We start from the raw sequence: 15,000 nt of genomic DNA, 5'->3' as shown, positions 1-15,000 counted from the left end.
TTTTTTCTGCTGTTATTGTCTGTGTAAAAAGCCTCTAAACGTTTTTGCCTGAGTCTGTAGAAATGTCATGTGATGAAACTACATGTCTGTAGCTTGCCACAATACTGTGACATGATTTGTCTGTAGTTGTGTATGATGAAGTGTGTTGTTTTATAGGAAATGTTTAAAAATACATTTTAATTGCAAAACTCTTTCTCTTTCACTGACCACTTGTGGATATTAGAGAGTTATTAAAATTAGTGATTATTGGACACAAGTAAGTTGTGGACATTAGTGAGTTGTGGAGTTACAGGATGTCTGTAGTTCTGTAGAGTTGTTACAGATGGTGAACTGCTCATTAACACATCATTAACTGGTTTGTTCATACAGGCTGCAGGCTGAAAGGAAATGGAGAGACAGAAGAGATCACTGCATACACAGGAGACTCAGTACTGCTGCCCTGCTCCTGCACTGAGCTCCACAGCAAACCTGAGAAATTCACATGGGAGAGAAATACAGATGAAATTAACTGGGCACAGATATCTCCTGAGAGTGATGAGTACAAAAAGAGATTTCAGCTGGTTAATGATCACTCTTCAGGAAATCTCTCTCTGCTCATATCACACCTGAATGAACAGGATGGAGGAAGTTACAAGTGTGATGTTAATGGGAATGAATACAGATACATCAGTCTCACAGTTGAAGGTAAATTATTCACAATGTTACTTCAGTGATTCAGCCTATCTCAGGCATCATATCGGGCATCAAGGCAGGATACACCCTGGATGGAGTGCCAACCCATCGCAAGGCACACACACACTCTCATTCACTCACACACACACTACGGACAATTTTCCAGATATTTATAACTTATTAAACCTTTCTCTCCTTACAGCTGCACCAACAAGACCTTCATCATCCACACCAGTGATCACAACAACTTCACCTCATTCCAGACCAGGTACCACACACCACTGATACAAACTGCAATGAAAAGTCTTAGTGTTAGTGTTAGTACGTTAGTCAACACTCTACATTAACTTCTGTTTATTTAAGATGAACTCATGATGTTCTCCTGTTCTCCTAACATCTCTAGGAGCAGAATCATCTCACTAATCCTCTTTATTTAAATAGAAAGCTAATATGCTTTAACAAATAAATCAGATATTTAGTATAAAAAGTAATAAATTTTAAAATTGGCCTCAGATTTTGTAGAGTCCACCAAAGTTCTCCCTGTGAGTCTGTGAAGGAGCTGTTAGTATAGAAAGGATAACATATTAGAATCAGCGTGTTAATATAAACTGTAAGAGCAAGATAATGATTCAACATTGTGAACCAATCAGAATGAAGAATTTAAACCCCTGTGTCCTTTTCACTTCTCATCTGTTCCCCATAGGGACAAACTCAGATCCTCTCAGCACCACCATCATCATCTGTACTGCTGTTGGGGTTCTGCTGCTGCTGCTGATACTCGGAGGGGTTATCTACAGGAAACACAGAGGTACACACACACACACACACACACACACACACACACACACACACACACACACACACACACATACTCACACACACATTTCTGCATTTCACTCCGTTTCATTCTGTAGTACAGAGACGAGGAGAGATCAAGATCGATGATGGACAAGTAGGACAGAAGAAGGAGCAGGTCAGAAAACACAATTTTTCAGCAGATTGAGCATCACATTGTGTGTGTGTGTGTGTGTGTGTGTTTGTGTATGTGTGTGAGTTTTTTCTTATGCATCATATTTTTCCTACAGAATGATTCTGATGTTCTGTACACCGCCATGGATCCAAATACTGAACACAACAAAGAACAAGAACAGGTGTGTATAATTCTAAATGTGTTTATTTTATATGTACATGTTTTATTGTGTGTGTGTGTGTGTGTGTGTGTGTGTGTGTGTGTGTGTGTGTGTGTGTGTAAAATAACATTATTGCTGCTCTATTCCTGCAGGATGGCCTGCTGTACTCGACTGTAGTCCACAGTAAAACTGTGAGAGCAGCACACACTCCAGTGGCATCAGAAGTTACAGTATACGCCAGAATCAAAACTAACTAAATCACACACACACACACACACACACACACACACACACACACACACACACACACACACACACACACAAACTATGAAACTATAAAGATTACATTTTTTAAGGCATGCTTGATATAATATGATTCCTTTAGTTCTGTACACAGCTGTAAAAGTGACAAAAGCGCTCAGCTTTAGATATAACAAACTTTTCTATTCTAAATTCTTTCAAAAATAAATGACAGAAGCTGAAAAGTTCACTGTGGATTGTCTTCATTTTCTGCTTTTTATTACACAACACAGAAAAAACATCCAACAGAACAATGAACATTAGTGAGATTTACTCTAGTTTAATCAGATTCTTGTAACAAGCCATAAAATCATTATTATTACTGAAATATTTTTATTATTGAAGAAAATTCCTGCTTGTAAATCATTTCTGGTGAAAATTATTTGACTTTTATTGTTGAGGTTTGGATTAAACCCATTTAATTCACAAGAGCAGTCCAAGCAGAAAATAACTGCAAGAACTTTGATGGTTAAAGGTGGGTTGTGATTTTCATTCTGTCTTTTCATTCTTTTATTCCTGTAACCGTGTTCATGGAAGCTTCTGTGAACACATGACAATATTTAATTGGCTGACAAAGGGCACCAGAGTCACGTGTCCCTCAGATTCTGATTGATTGAAGAAAGACATCAGGCATGTCCGGTGTGTAGCAGGACCAGCCTGTCACAGCAAAACATTATGCATGGGGACGCCCCTGAACAGGGTGGTTGAAGATGCTACACCCCTGAAAGGTGGGCCCTGATATTAAGAGACAAGATTACTCCATGTGCCATATAACATTTACAGTATGACCCAATAAAAAAGGCACTGCCTGGTGAAAGGGAAAGTGCCAATTAAACCAAAGTGCCATTAAAACAGACTAAAGGCAGTATGGAGTTACCCCACCAGCTACAGCTGTGAATGTTCTTCCTGAGTATGGCAAGATGCACCGTTTCCACCTCCAAAGACTCACTGAAGTGGAGGAAAGAATACCTGCAGAGTAATTGGCTGTCTGGTGACAGGTGGCACCTTCTGAAAGTAAGACACTACTGAAATAACCTACATGTCCCCTACATTCTAAAGGAGGTCAAGGCTAAAAAGGAGAGCTGTTTTCAAGGTCAAAAGTTCTTCAGACACCAAATCTAGTGGCATAAAATGAGCTAGTAATAATTTTTCAAAGCCTCTGACAGGTTCCAGGAGGGTGTTAATGGTCTACAGAAGGGCCTCAGCCTTTTGGCACCACAGAAGAAATGAGAGACCAGAGAATGCATCCAAAATGAGTTCCTAGGTATGGATTCATGGCTGGCCAGAAAGGCTGCAGCATAAACCTTAAGGTTATCAGGAGGTAACCCTGCTGAGAGGCATTATTGTTGATCCCCAGGACATTTGGGGAAATATTCTGGGGACTGACAAGACAAAAGATGAACTTTTTGGAAGGTGTGTGTCATTACATCTGGCATAAAAGTAACACTGCACTTTAGAAAAAGAACATCATACCAACAGTAAAGTGTGACTTCTGCTGCTGGGATGGAAAAATGTCCAGAGTAGTCATTATATGAGTTTAATATCTCACCCATATAAACCTCCTTATCCGAACTCCTTATTGTACACTGCACAGTATACTGAGTATGGACAAGTGCTCTACTACTTGTTGTCCAGTTCTTTGCAACAGATGTTCACTTTCTTTGTGTTGAATGACACACAATGTATAAAGTGGAAACATTAGAATAACAGACATTTGTATATTTGTCATTTGTAAGTTCAATGAGGTAAATGCAGACTGAATAAAAGGGGAAACATTTATATACTTGCCATTTTTAAGTGAAATGAACTGAATGGAGACTCCTTGAAAAATTAGTCAGTCAATCAAGGGCAGGAAGTAAGGAAGTCTCTGAGTAGAAAGGATTTGTTTTGTTGGCCAGTCAGCTGGTATTTAGTAAGCCAAAACTGGTAGAGAATGGAGCTTGGAGATGTACTCCAGCAGCCCAGGTAGCCTGGGGCAGAGGCTTCAGCTGATGGAGGTTCAGTCCATGGAAAAAAAAACAAAAAACTTTTGATCAGGTAGACCATGGCTACCATTTTAATGTGCTGAAGCACTTTGGCTTTGGAGAAGGTTTTATATCTTACATACAACTTCTGTACTCTGAGGTATACATGATGGTTAAAACAGGGGGAGGTTTAAGTGCCCCAGTACCAGTGGCTAGAGGTATTAGTCAGGGCTGTCCACTTTCTGGACAATTATACAGTCTATCCATCAAACCCCTACTATGAATACTTAGAACACTAAACAGGACTCATAACAATAATACAAATTAACAATTCCAAAAGAAAAGTTGGGAGATGCTGAAAAAGGTGTCTTCCCGATAGTTCAAGTGGAAATGGCTATTACAACATTTGTCTTACAGAGGAAGAGTTCTGGTAGTAAACATCATGGTTGCCTCAAATCTGTGGCACAGGACTATTTTTATGGAATTTTTATGCAGCCATAGCTACAGATGGACGTGTGACACACTTCAATCCAGCAGTGAAGAGGGAGTGTAGGTTCTGTGGGGTAAAGGAAGACACATGTGGCGAGGCGGTGGAGGGCAAGAATTGACACAATATACAACGAAGAATTAACAGCAGACTTTGCCACCCCGTTTCTATAAACGGGGAAATTTATACCCAAAATATAGGACACAGGTTCGGTACCACTGAACGAAGGAGAAATGGATATAAATACAAAACACTTATTGCACAATAACTAGTTAAAAATAATAAAAACTGTTGACCAAACAGAGACAAGAAAAAGAAAAACAAGAAATTTTCTGGCTGAGGCTTACCAGTAGGGCAGCTAGCTGAACAGTGAGTAACCGAAGACACACTACTCACAAACGCTCACACCACACCCACTCTAAAGCCCTATTTGGACGCTATTAGTTTTACGTGGGGGTAAAATAATTATTACCAGAGCTTCTCTGTGATTTTAGTCCCATCCAAATACGCCATCTCGGTAATCATTACGGACAATGTCAGTAAAGATTACGGCGACTTTTACCTTCTGTAAAAAGGTAATACTAATCCTGTCCAAACAGACCCGCTGTAAATATGTAAGGTACAATTCCGTCATTTCCTGTTTAAAAGCTTGAAAACAGGACACGCTTGAAACAGGAAGCAACGTCATACGCACATGACAACAAGGAGGTTACTGCGGTACGTAAAGCGAGTTACCCCTCCCACTTCTGCTAGTTTTACTGAGATGTCTTGTCCCGTGCGAATTGGCCGATTAATATTACAGATGTCCCGAGGTAAAATTGCATTACTCCACGTCCCCACGTAAAACTAATCCCATCTGAATAGGGCTAAAGTGAGGGAGATGCAGATATCAATGGCAAAAACACACTGAGAAACACCACCACCACTGGGCCAAGACAGCTAGCTTCCCTCACTGGGGCTTTCAGCTCCTTAAAAACAACAAAAAAAAAACAACACAAAAAACACTATTAGTTCAACTCACATTCAACCCAACACCTTGTGTTAGAATAAGTTCACACCATAAAGGGGAACACAATGGACAATTTACTGGCCACAAGGGTCAGACAGAAAGATGTAAATACTAGGTTCGTGCCAAAAAGCTCAAACCTAGACATGCCATGAAGCAGCAAGGGGTTAAAAGAGAAGAACAAAACCAAGAGAAGAAATAAAGCAAACAATACACGTGAAGACAACAGTAACGTAAACACAAAAAACAAGTTAACAAAAGGACAAAAAACTTAAAGCTGAAAGGAGTCTTCAACACAAAACTCAAATCAACATTAAACAAAACAAACACGCTGCTGGTGGCAATATAACAACCGGTGAAGTTAAGCAGGACCGTTAACGGCACCTCTCGCTCAAGACGGCTCGAACTAACCACACTTCACCTAAACCACCAGCATGAGCGTGACGAACAAAAACAAAGAGTAATCCAATACAAACAGTCATAAAAATAGCAGCAGAACAAACAGTGCAGTCTTAACGTGGTCTAAGGCGCATTCGCCCTGCAGTCCACAGCAACGATGTGCTTACAAGCAGATGCACTAAAATAAACAAAAGTGAATAAAATCAATCGTCAAAAACACCCCAATAATGCTCAGAAGGACTAGATATACATGCCCGGAAGCACACGGCTTCAGTTACTCACAGCTTTATCCGTAATCAACGAACATCAAATATGCAGGTGATCCAGAGCACACACAACCTGGAGTGAAGGACAGCCTGTACCCAACAGCAACGTCGTACCAATCGGGACCATAACCTGGCTATGAACAAATACACCTTAGATGGTGCACAGACACTAGCAGCAACGTTAGCCATATAGCTGACATACATGGGCGTAAATTTCATTTAATTGTAGGGGGGGACAATAAATATAAAATGAGCAAATTTTTGAAGGGGGACACAAATAATAGTCTAATTGTACTTATAAAGATTATTATTGTAGCATGGAGACTGCGTCATTATGGTTATTTTCAAAGTTTTTCTTCAAAGAAAGTAAAACTATCATAAAAAAAATCACAACAATAAAAACAAGGAATTAAAAAAGGGTTAAAGGTTACAGTGCACTGTGCTATTGTAAACAAGCTAATGTTAACTAGATAAGCAAGATTTTAATCGCTAATATATACATGGAAAATGACGTCGGTAATCAGCATTTTTGCCGCAAATATTTATGAATGAGTCTGCATCAGCTACATTAAAGAGAAGCGCTTTATTTAAAGTGAACAAAATAATAAGAATTATATATTTATATCATATAATTATAATAATATAATAATAAGCCGTAGCCACACACCTGACTCGTGTGTGCACATTAGGTGAGATGAACTGGGAAAGCAGGCAGTGGGTCAAACCATTGTGAGGAAGCGGAGGGGGAACTCAACTGTTTCTAAATGCAGTTTTTACGGGTTTTTTTTTTCTACTTACACAATTATTTAGGTATACATACATATATTTTTCACAATAGAGAGTGCAATATTTTTTAAATAATTTTTTTATTTATGTCCCCCCCGTCCCCCGTTCCCGGGATTTACGCCCATGGATACATACCACACCCACACACAACGGTTGTATGATGCGACAAACTACGCCTTAAATACACCCGGAGCAGCAGCCAATAGGCTGTCGCACCTGTCATTTAGGTGAAAACCGCGTATAATAGGGCGGTACCTAGACTGGCCTACTACACATAGAACACTTGCTTTTACAATGCCTGAGATTAAAAGGTATTTTTAAGCTAGATAAACAGTTCTCTGAAAAGTTTTTTTTTATAGGAGGAGTGAAATACCGCTTCTCGAAAAGGAGAAAACTGGTTTATTGAACTATCTGATTGGCAGAGATAAATTGGCAAAATGTGGACAACAAGAAAAAACAAAGGGTTATAACAAGCTACTGTAGATCCAGTGGTAATGTTCAAGCAGCTGGTTGCAGCAAGGCTGAAAATTGAATTTGCTTACTACAAGCTGACGAACAATGTAATGTTTTTTTTATGAAACATTGTGTATTAATGAGGTTTTATGTACAGTGCATTAGAACCAACTTTTTAACCTCTGTCAGCTACTTCTTTAATATTTTAGCAGTTATATCTTATTTTAAACTTGTAAAATATCTGAAACCTTTCTATTTTATCTATTGCCTATTTATTTATATATTATTGGAAAAAGCTTGTACAGCAAAACTTTGTAAAGTTTTTGTAAACTCCCTACCACTATGCTCCAGACCATCTCACAAGACCTCTTGCCCTTCATTTCCACTATCGTCAATAGATCCATAGCCTATGAACCTACCGAATGCAGAAGGCAGAATGGTCTACCTATGAACGCAATCCGTCCTCTGCAAATGATCCAAAATGCAGCTGCCCGGCTTGTTTTCAACCTGCCAAAGTTCTCGCATACCACCCCGCTACTGCGATCCCTCCACTGGCTTCCGGTAGCTGCACGCATCCGGTTCAAAACACTGATGCTGGCCTACAAAGCCAAAAATGGACCAGCCCCCTCTTACCTCAAAGCCCTCATCATTCCTCGCACTGCACCCCGCAACCTCCGATCTACCAGCACTGCTCGACTGGTTCCACCATCTCTCAGGCTAAGAGGCAAGTATACTACAAGACTCTTCTCTGTACTGGCACCAAGGTGGTGGAATGAACTTCCCCTAGAGGTCCGGACAGCCGAGTCACTGGCTATTTTCAAGCGGCGGTTGAAGACCTACTTATTCAGGAAGCACTTCAACTAGCACTTCTTTCCTTATCTTTTGCATTTAAAAAAAAAACAAAAAAAAAAAAACACCTTTGACACTTTTTCATTGTAACTTTGAACAAATGTTTTAAACTCATGGTATCTTAAGTATGTAACCTAGTGAACCAGCATTAATGTATTCAGTGTTAGAGATTTAAGCACTTATGTACGTCGCTCTGGATAAGGGCGTCTGCCAAATGCTGTAAATGTAAATGTAAATGTAAAGTTTGTGTACGCTCTTGCAGATAACAATTAAAAGCATTGATAAACCTCAAAACTCGTGTTTATTAAATCTCTCTCTCTCTCTCTCTCTCTCTCTCTCTCTCTCTCTCTCTCTCTCTCTCTCTCTCTCTCTCTAAACATTGAGAATGTCAGGATTCCGGACTTGGCATTTCATGCTTTGGCCACTAGAGGTCTACATCGTTCTACTTTCTTGTATGTTGTTGTCCAACTTTCTCTTTATAGTGTTTTTGCTGCCACCTGTGGCTCATTTCCTTTCACCCGTTTCTCACTTTAATAATACTGTTGTTCTTGTCTGTTGTTTTTGTGACGCTTTCTCAGTTTGGGCTTTTTTTAAATTGTCTCACTTCAGTCAGATCAAACGAGGCTGTAAATGTTGTACTCCCTGTTTTAACAGTAATTGTGTGGAAATTAGGTTGTGTTCATTATGGTGGTATTTAAAATAAGTAATTAGATAGTTATAGATAAAATATTTCTTAGGATTTTATAACATTTAGGACATAAACTTAGTTCTAATGTACCATAGACATGAGAGACTTCTGACTCACTTCTAACTGGTCAGTGATGAGCAGATAAATTTGCACTTCCTGTGTTACCAATTCCAGTGAGGGTGAGAATGAGGTAAGGTAATAAAACTGCAATGTGATATTTAAAGTGTGTTCATTATGATGAGACGCACTGCAGCACTCGGTCAGTGTGTGTTTAGCTCTAATTCTCTCTTGGTATTAATTAAACAACTAAAATGATTTGAGTTTTGGAAGATAAATCTTTTGAAGGTAAATAATATTTACCTTTATTCGTCCCACAATGGGGAAATTTCCCAGAAATATAAACAGGAAAAAATGATTATTATTTCAACTATAATCAAACCTGCTTAATACTTAAGAACTTTCTGCCAGATCTTTATTAATCCCCGTCTATGTCCTGGGTTCATGTAGAACACGGAGTCTCCTTCATCATGATGGCTGTTCTGGTTGTTCCTATCAGCAAACAGAGGAGGGTGCTGGGGAGGAGAACCCAAACGCAGGCCAGGGTCCAAAAAAGAAAATTTATTTAAATAATAGTAAAACATGTCTATATATAAATGTATAAATGCACAGAAGATGTAGCCGGGCAAAGTCTTGGGCTGAACCTCCTATAGAACGCAGCGGCTGAGGGACTAGTCTGACGCCACGGACGTAACAGTCTCGAAATCGGAAGTTCGATTCACGAGAAATAAAGTAATCCACACAGGAAAAAAGAGGAAGTAATCCAAGCATGTGCAAAAAATAATCCAAACAGAAAAAGGAAGTAATCCACACAGGAAAAGGGTAATCCTAATCGTCAATAACCGGAGCGCAAAAACCGGAAAAACACCCGGCAGCAATGAATGAAGAAAAAAAAAAAAAACCTCACGTAAGAAATCCCGGGGAAAAAGGTAATCCGAGACGGGGAAAGCCACACGGATACAAACAGCGAGGCACAGATAACACTCGGACCGGAAACTGCCAGGAGTGACGAGAGATCATCTGGCGACAATCCAGCATGAACGGCGTGCGCGCTGCCGAGTATAAAAGTCACAAGAGTGCGCCGTGGAGGGTTTTTTAAAATATATATATATAGACTTTACTACACACATTTAAGGCATATTTAACAATCATAAATCAGAGTTTCGTGTTGATACAGTACACAAAGAAAGCCAGAACAAACAAAGAAATTAATTAATTAATTAATTAATTAATTAATAATAGAAGGGGTGGTCTTAATCTAATAACATATACGATTCCAAAGCCGAAAGAAGTTTCAGGGCATTTCTGTCCATCATCCATTGAAGGGATTTTGACTTCAAATCGGAGGAGTGCGCTGTCAGTTCCTTCCTCATCCCCCTACACCTTCCTCTTGCTCTCTCATTGTCTGTTACTAATCGAGGTTCTTATAGTGTCGTACAGTACATGTGGTTACATTACAAGATTTTGTACCAATCTTGTACACGATATGACGACAAATAATCATACACGTAGAATACACTCGCCAGAATGTCTCAGTAAACAATCACAGAAAACAAGTTCTTCGACTTCAGCTTTTCTACAGTATTTCAATTCAACTTCATAGCAAGCATGTAAACAATAAACCAGCCATTTAACTTAAATTTGCAATATACATCCTCATTATATGTGTGTTTTCTCCCTGCTGATTACACATACAGTACACACTGCGTGAGACACATTTAAAGGCGCAGTACCAATTTTTCAAGTAGTGCTTAATAAGTGTTAAAGTCGGGATACAAAATGATAGCTGTTACAATGTGGTTACAAAAGAGGAACATGTTCATGTGAACATTGTGTAGTTTGTGTTCTGTGGATTAACACTTGACCATGTGTGTGACAGAGGATGAGAGACCTTTACATCAGTGGTGTAGTCTAGATTTTTGTAGTGAGTATACTGTGATGTCCCCCCCCCCCCTCCCAGCCTCATACGCACCCATTATAGAGAGACACCCCATAGGCACCACACTCACTAATGCATAAAATATGTAATTTAGAGCATTATTAAAGACTGCTTATGTGTTGTCAACATTCCAATTTATTATAAGCAACAAAAGACAGTCAGCTGATAAAACCTCTGCTCCAGGTCCCATATGCATAGAATATTTAAGGCTTAATGTAATCAGACAGTTGAATTTATGAATGAAAGTTCTGTCACAAAACGATATTGTTACGTATCCTCACGCTTTTAAAGTGGGTATACGGAAATCCTTGGCATTTCCTAGTGGGTATACGGCGTATACCTGCGTATCACGTAGACTACACCACTGCTTTACATTCAAACTGACACTCAATAATCTCTTCATGAGGATACACTTAAGAAATGTTTTTTTTTTTTTTTTGCTGCTGTTATTTTCTGTCACACAAGCATCTAAATATTTTTGCCTAAGTCTGTAGAAACATCATATGAGGAAACCACATGGCTGTAGCTGTGTGCTGTGAGCTTACAATACTGTAAAATAATCAAGGGATTTGTTCAGAAATAGTCCTCCATACAAAGATTAGTAGATTATGGTAGCAAGTCTCAATATCTGATCTAGCTTAGCCTTGGTAAGGTTGCCAGACTCAAGATTGCACCTTGCCTGATGAACCTTTGTATGTAGCCAACTGTCGACAATATTTTTCTTGCTTTGTCTCTGTATTAGAACCAGTGTTAGAACTCTGTGTAAAGAATGATAAGGGCCTGTCCTCCTATTCCAATAAGAAATGTTCAGAGTCGTCATTATGTGAGTTTAATATCTCACCCATCTAGACATCCTTATTCAACTCCTTATTGTACACTGCACAGAATACTGAAGAGTATGGACAAGTGCTCTACTACTTTTTGTCCAGCTGTTTGCAACATATGTTCACTTTCTATGTGTTGAATGACACACACACTATATGAAGGGGAAACATTAGAATAACAAACATTTGTATATTTTTTTATTTTTACGTGAAATTAACTGAATGGAGACTCCACGAACAATCAATCATAATGAGATTTATTCCGGTGCACTAACTCTATAAAACCACTAGATGGAGATGTCAGGTCAGTAATGCTGTAGACTGCTGCTGACTGTCACTACGTCATGTCAAAGCTCATGAAAAATGTAAAACACAATAAAATACATGTTTACAAGGAGAAATGCAAAACCACACTGCTTTTGTTTGATGCAGTAAAATGTATAATAGTTGATTAGTTTATCAGCATTAGATGATTAATAAGGATTCAGAACATAGACTCAGTTCTGCTGTGCAAAAGACATGAGAGACTTCTTACTTCTATGTGGTCAAGGCCATACTGCTAATTTTGCACTTCCTGTTTTAACTGTGAGGGTGTGAATGAGGTAATGTAATAAAACTGCAGTGTGATATTTAAAGTGTGTTCATTATGATGAGACACACTGCAGCAGTCGGTCAGTGTGTGTTTAGCTCTAATTCTCTCTTTGGATTAATGTGTTGGTCCTCAGGAAGAATGCAGGTGTGTTTTCTTCTCCTCCTCCTTATACAGCTTCATGTCACTGAAGGTGAGTCTGCTGATCTCTCTCTCTCTCTCTCTCTCTCTCTCTCTCTCTCTCTCTCTCTCTCTCTCTCTCTCTCTCTCTCTCTCTCTCTCTCTCTCTCTCTCTCTCTCTGTGTGTGTCTCTCACACACTCCTGTTTAATACTTTGTCAGGAAATGCTGTATGTAAGATTTTATCTTTTAAACCATAAAGTCATTCACTAATCTTACTTTTTATTTGAAAATATAAAGTTCTCAATGAACAACTGAAATTATTTGAGTTTTGGAGTTTTTGGTTTTGACACCAAACTGAATGTAAATATAAACAGGAGAAAATGTTCATTATTGGACTTTAATCAAACCTGCTTAACACTTATTAAGTAAGAACTTTCTGCCAGGTCTTTATTAATCCCCGTCTATGTCCTGAGTTCATGTAGAACACTGAGTCTCCTTCATCATGATGGCGGTTCTGGTTGTTCCTTCCTCGTCCCCCTACACCTTCCTCTCGCTCTCTCATTGGCTGTTACTCATCGAGGTTCTTATACTGTAGCGTCGTACATGTGGTTACATCACAAGACTTTGTACCAATCATGTCAAAGATACTTGAAACACTGTGGTGTGTGTAAACTCTTCACAGAATGTGTGGATGACATCACTAAACTCACTTCCTGTTTTTTTTTGTGTCATGTCACTAAAATAGAAGTGGGTTTTGCTGTTCAGAGTAAAATACATGCAGAGTTTCAGTGTCTCAGAGGAACATGTTCATGTGAACATTGTGTAGTTTGTGTTCTGTGGATTAACACTTGACCATGTGTGTGACAGATAATGAGAGACCTTTACATTCTAACAGACACTCAATAATCTCTTTATTTGTATAAATTTAAGAAATGTTTTTTCCTGTTATTATTTTCTGTCACAAACATCTAAATATTTTTGAGTCTGTAGAAACATCATATGAGGAAACCACATGTCTGTTCCTGTGTGCTGTGAGCTTACAATACTGTGACATGATTTCACCATAGATTATTGGAGAGTTATTAAAATGAGTGATTATTAGACACAAGTAAGTTGTGGACATTAGTGAGTTGTGGAGTTACAGGATGTCTGTAGTTCTGCAGAGTTGTTACAGATGGTGAACTGCTCATTAACACATCATTAAATGGTTTGTTCATACAGGCTGCAGTCTGAAAGGAAATAAAGAGACAGAAGAGATCACTGCATACACAGGAGACTCAGTACTGCTGCCCTGCTCCTGCACTGAGCTCCACAGAAAACCTGAGACTTTCGCATGGGAGAAAAGAAAAGATGAAATTAACTGGGCACAGATATCTCCTGAGAGTGATGAGTACAAAGAGAGATTTCAGCTGGTTAATGATCACTCTTCAGGAAATCTCTCTCTGCTCATATCACACCTGACTAAACAGGATGTAGGAGTTTACAGGTGTAATGTTAATAGGGATAAATACAGAGACATCAGACTCACTGTTAAAGGTAAATGAGTCATTTTTATTCACAACGTTATTTCAGTGATAATCTCATGACAGATTAATCTGATGTTGTAACATCAATACAATAGTTGAACTTCTTCATTTGTATAAATTTGAGAAATGTTTTTTTCTGCTGTTATTGTCTGTGTAAAAAGCCTCTAAACATTTTTGCCTGAGTCTGTAGAAGTGTCAGGTGATGAAACTACATGTCTGTAGCTTGCCACAATACTGTGACATGATTTGTCTGTAGTTGTGTATGATGAAGTGTGTTGTTATATAGGAAATGTTTAAAAATACATTTTAATTGCAAAACTCTTTCTGCTTGACTGACCACTTGTGTATATTAGAGAGTTAATAAAATGAGTGATTATTGGACACAAGTAAGTTGTGGACATTAGTGAGTTGTGGAGTTACAGGATGTCTGTAGTTCTGTAGAATTGTTACAGATGGTGAACTGCTCATTAACACATCATTAACTGGTGTGTTCATACAGGCTGCAGTCTGAAAGGAAATAAAGAGACAGAAGAGATCACTGCATACACAGGAGACTCAGTACTGCTGCCCTGCTCCTGCACTGAGCTCCACAGCAAACCTGAGACATTCACATGGAAGAAAGTAACAAATAACTGGGCACAGATATCTCCTGAGAGTGATGAGTACAAAGAGAGATTTCAGCTGGTTAATGATCACTCTTCAGGAAATCTCTCTCTGCTCATATCACACCTGACAGAACAGGATGGAGGAGTTTACAGGTGTAATGTTAAAGTTAATGAATACAGAGACATCAGACTCACTGTTAAAGGTAAATGAGTCATTTTTATTCACAATGTTATTTCAGTGATAATCTCATGACAGATTAATCTGATGTTGTAACATCAATACAATAGTTGAACTTCTTCATTTGTATAAATTTGAGAAATGTTTTTTCTGCTGTTAT

At 38.7% G+C, this 15,000-nt stretch overlaps 1 protein-coding gene and 1 long non-coding RNA gene across 2 annotated transcripts in view; one reads left to right on the top strand and one right to left on the bottom strand.

Annotated features, from left to right (window-relative positions):
• LOC113649525 (obscurin-like) overlaps window positions 1-15,000 on the top strand; it is a 293,303-nt gene that overhangs the window by 67,801 nt on the left and 210,502 nt on the right. The window contains exon 8 of the mRNA XM_047818190.1: window positions 13,753-14,067. Within this exon, the coding sequence (XP_047674146.1) occupies window positions 13,753-14,067 (315 nt within the window). The remainder of the gene's footprint in view (window positions 1-13,752; window positions 14,068-15,000) is intronic.
• Window positions 5,528-6,935, bottom strand: LOC125145445. Its single transcript, XR_007143811.1, has 3 exons — window positions 6,892-6,935; window positions 6,241-6,358; window positions 5,528-6,136 (listed from the first exon to the last, which is right to left on the bottom strand). It is a non-coding gene; the product is annotated as an uncharacterized LOC125145445 (long non-coding RNA).

The sequence above is a fragment of the Tachysurus fulvidraco genome, chromosome 9, assembly GCF_022655615.1.
Source record: "Tachysurus fulvidraco isolate hzauxx_2018 chromosome 9, HZAU_PFXX_2.0, whole genome shotgun sequence".
Taxonomy (NCBI): Eukaryota; Metazoa; Chordata; class Actinopteri; order Siluriformes; family Bagridae; genus Tachysurus; species Tachysurus fulvidraco.
Note: the sequence above shows the minus strand (reverse complement) of the source record. Positions and strands in the feature narration are given on the sequence as shown.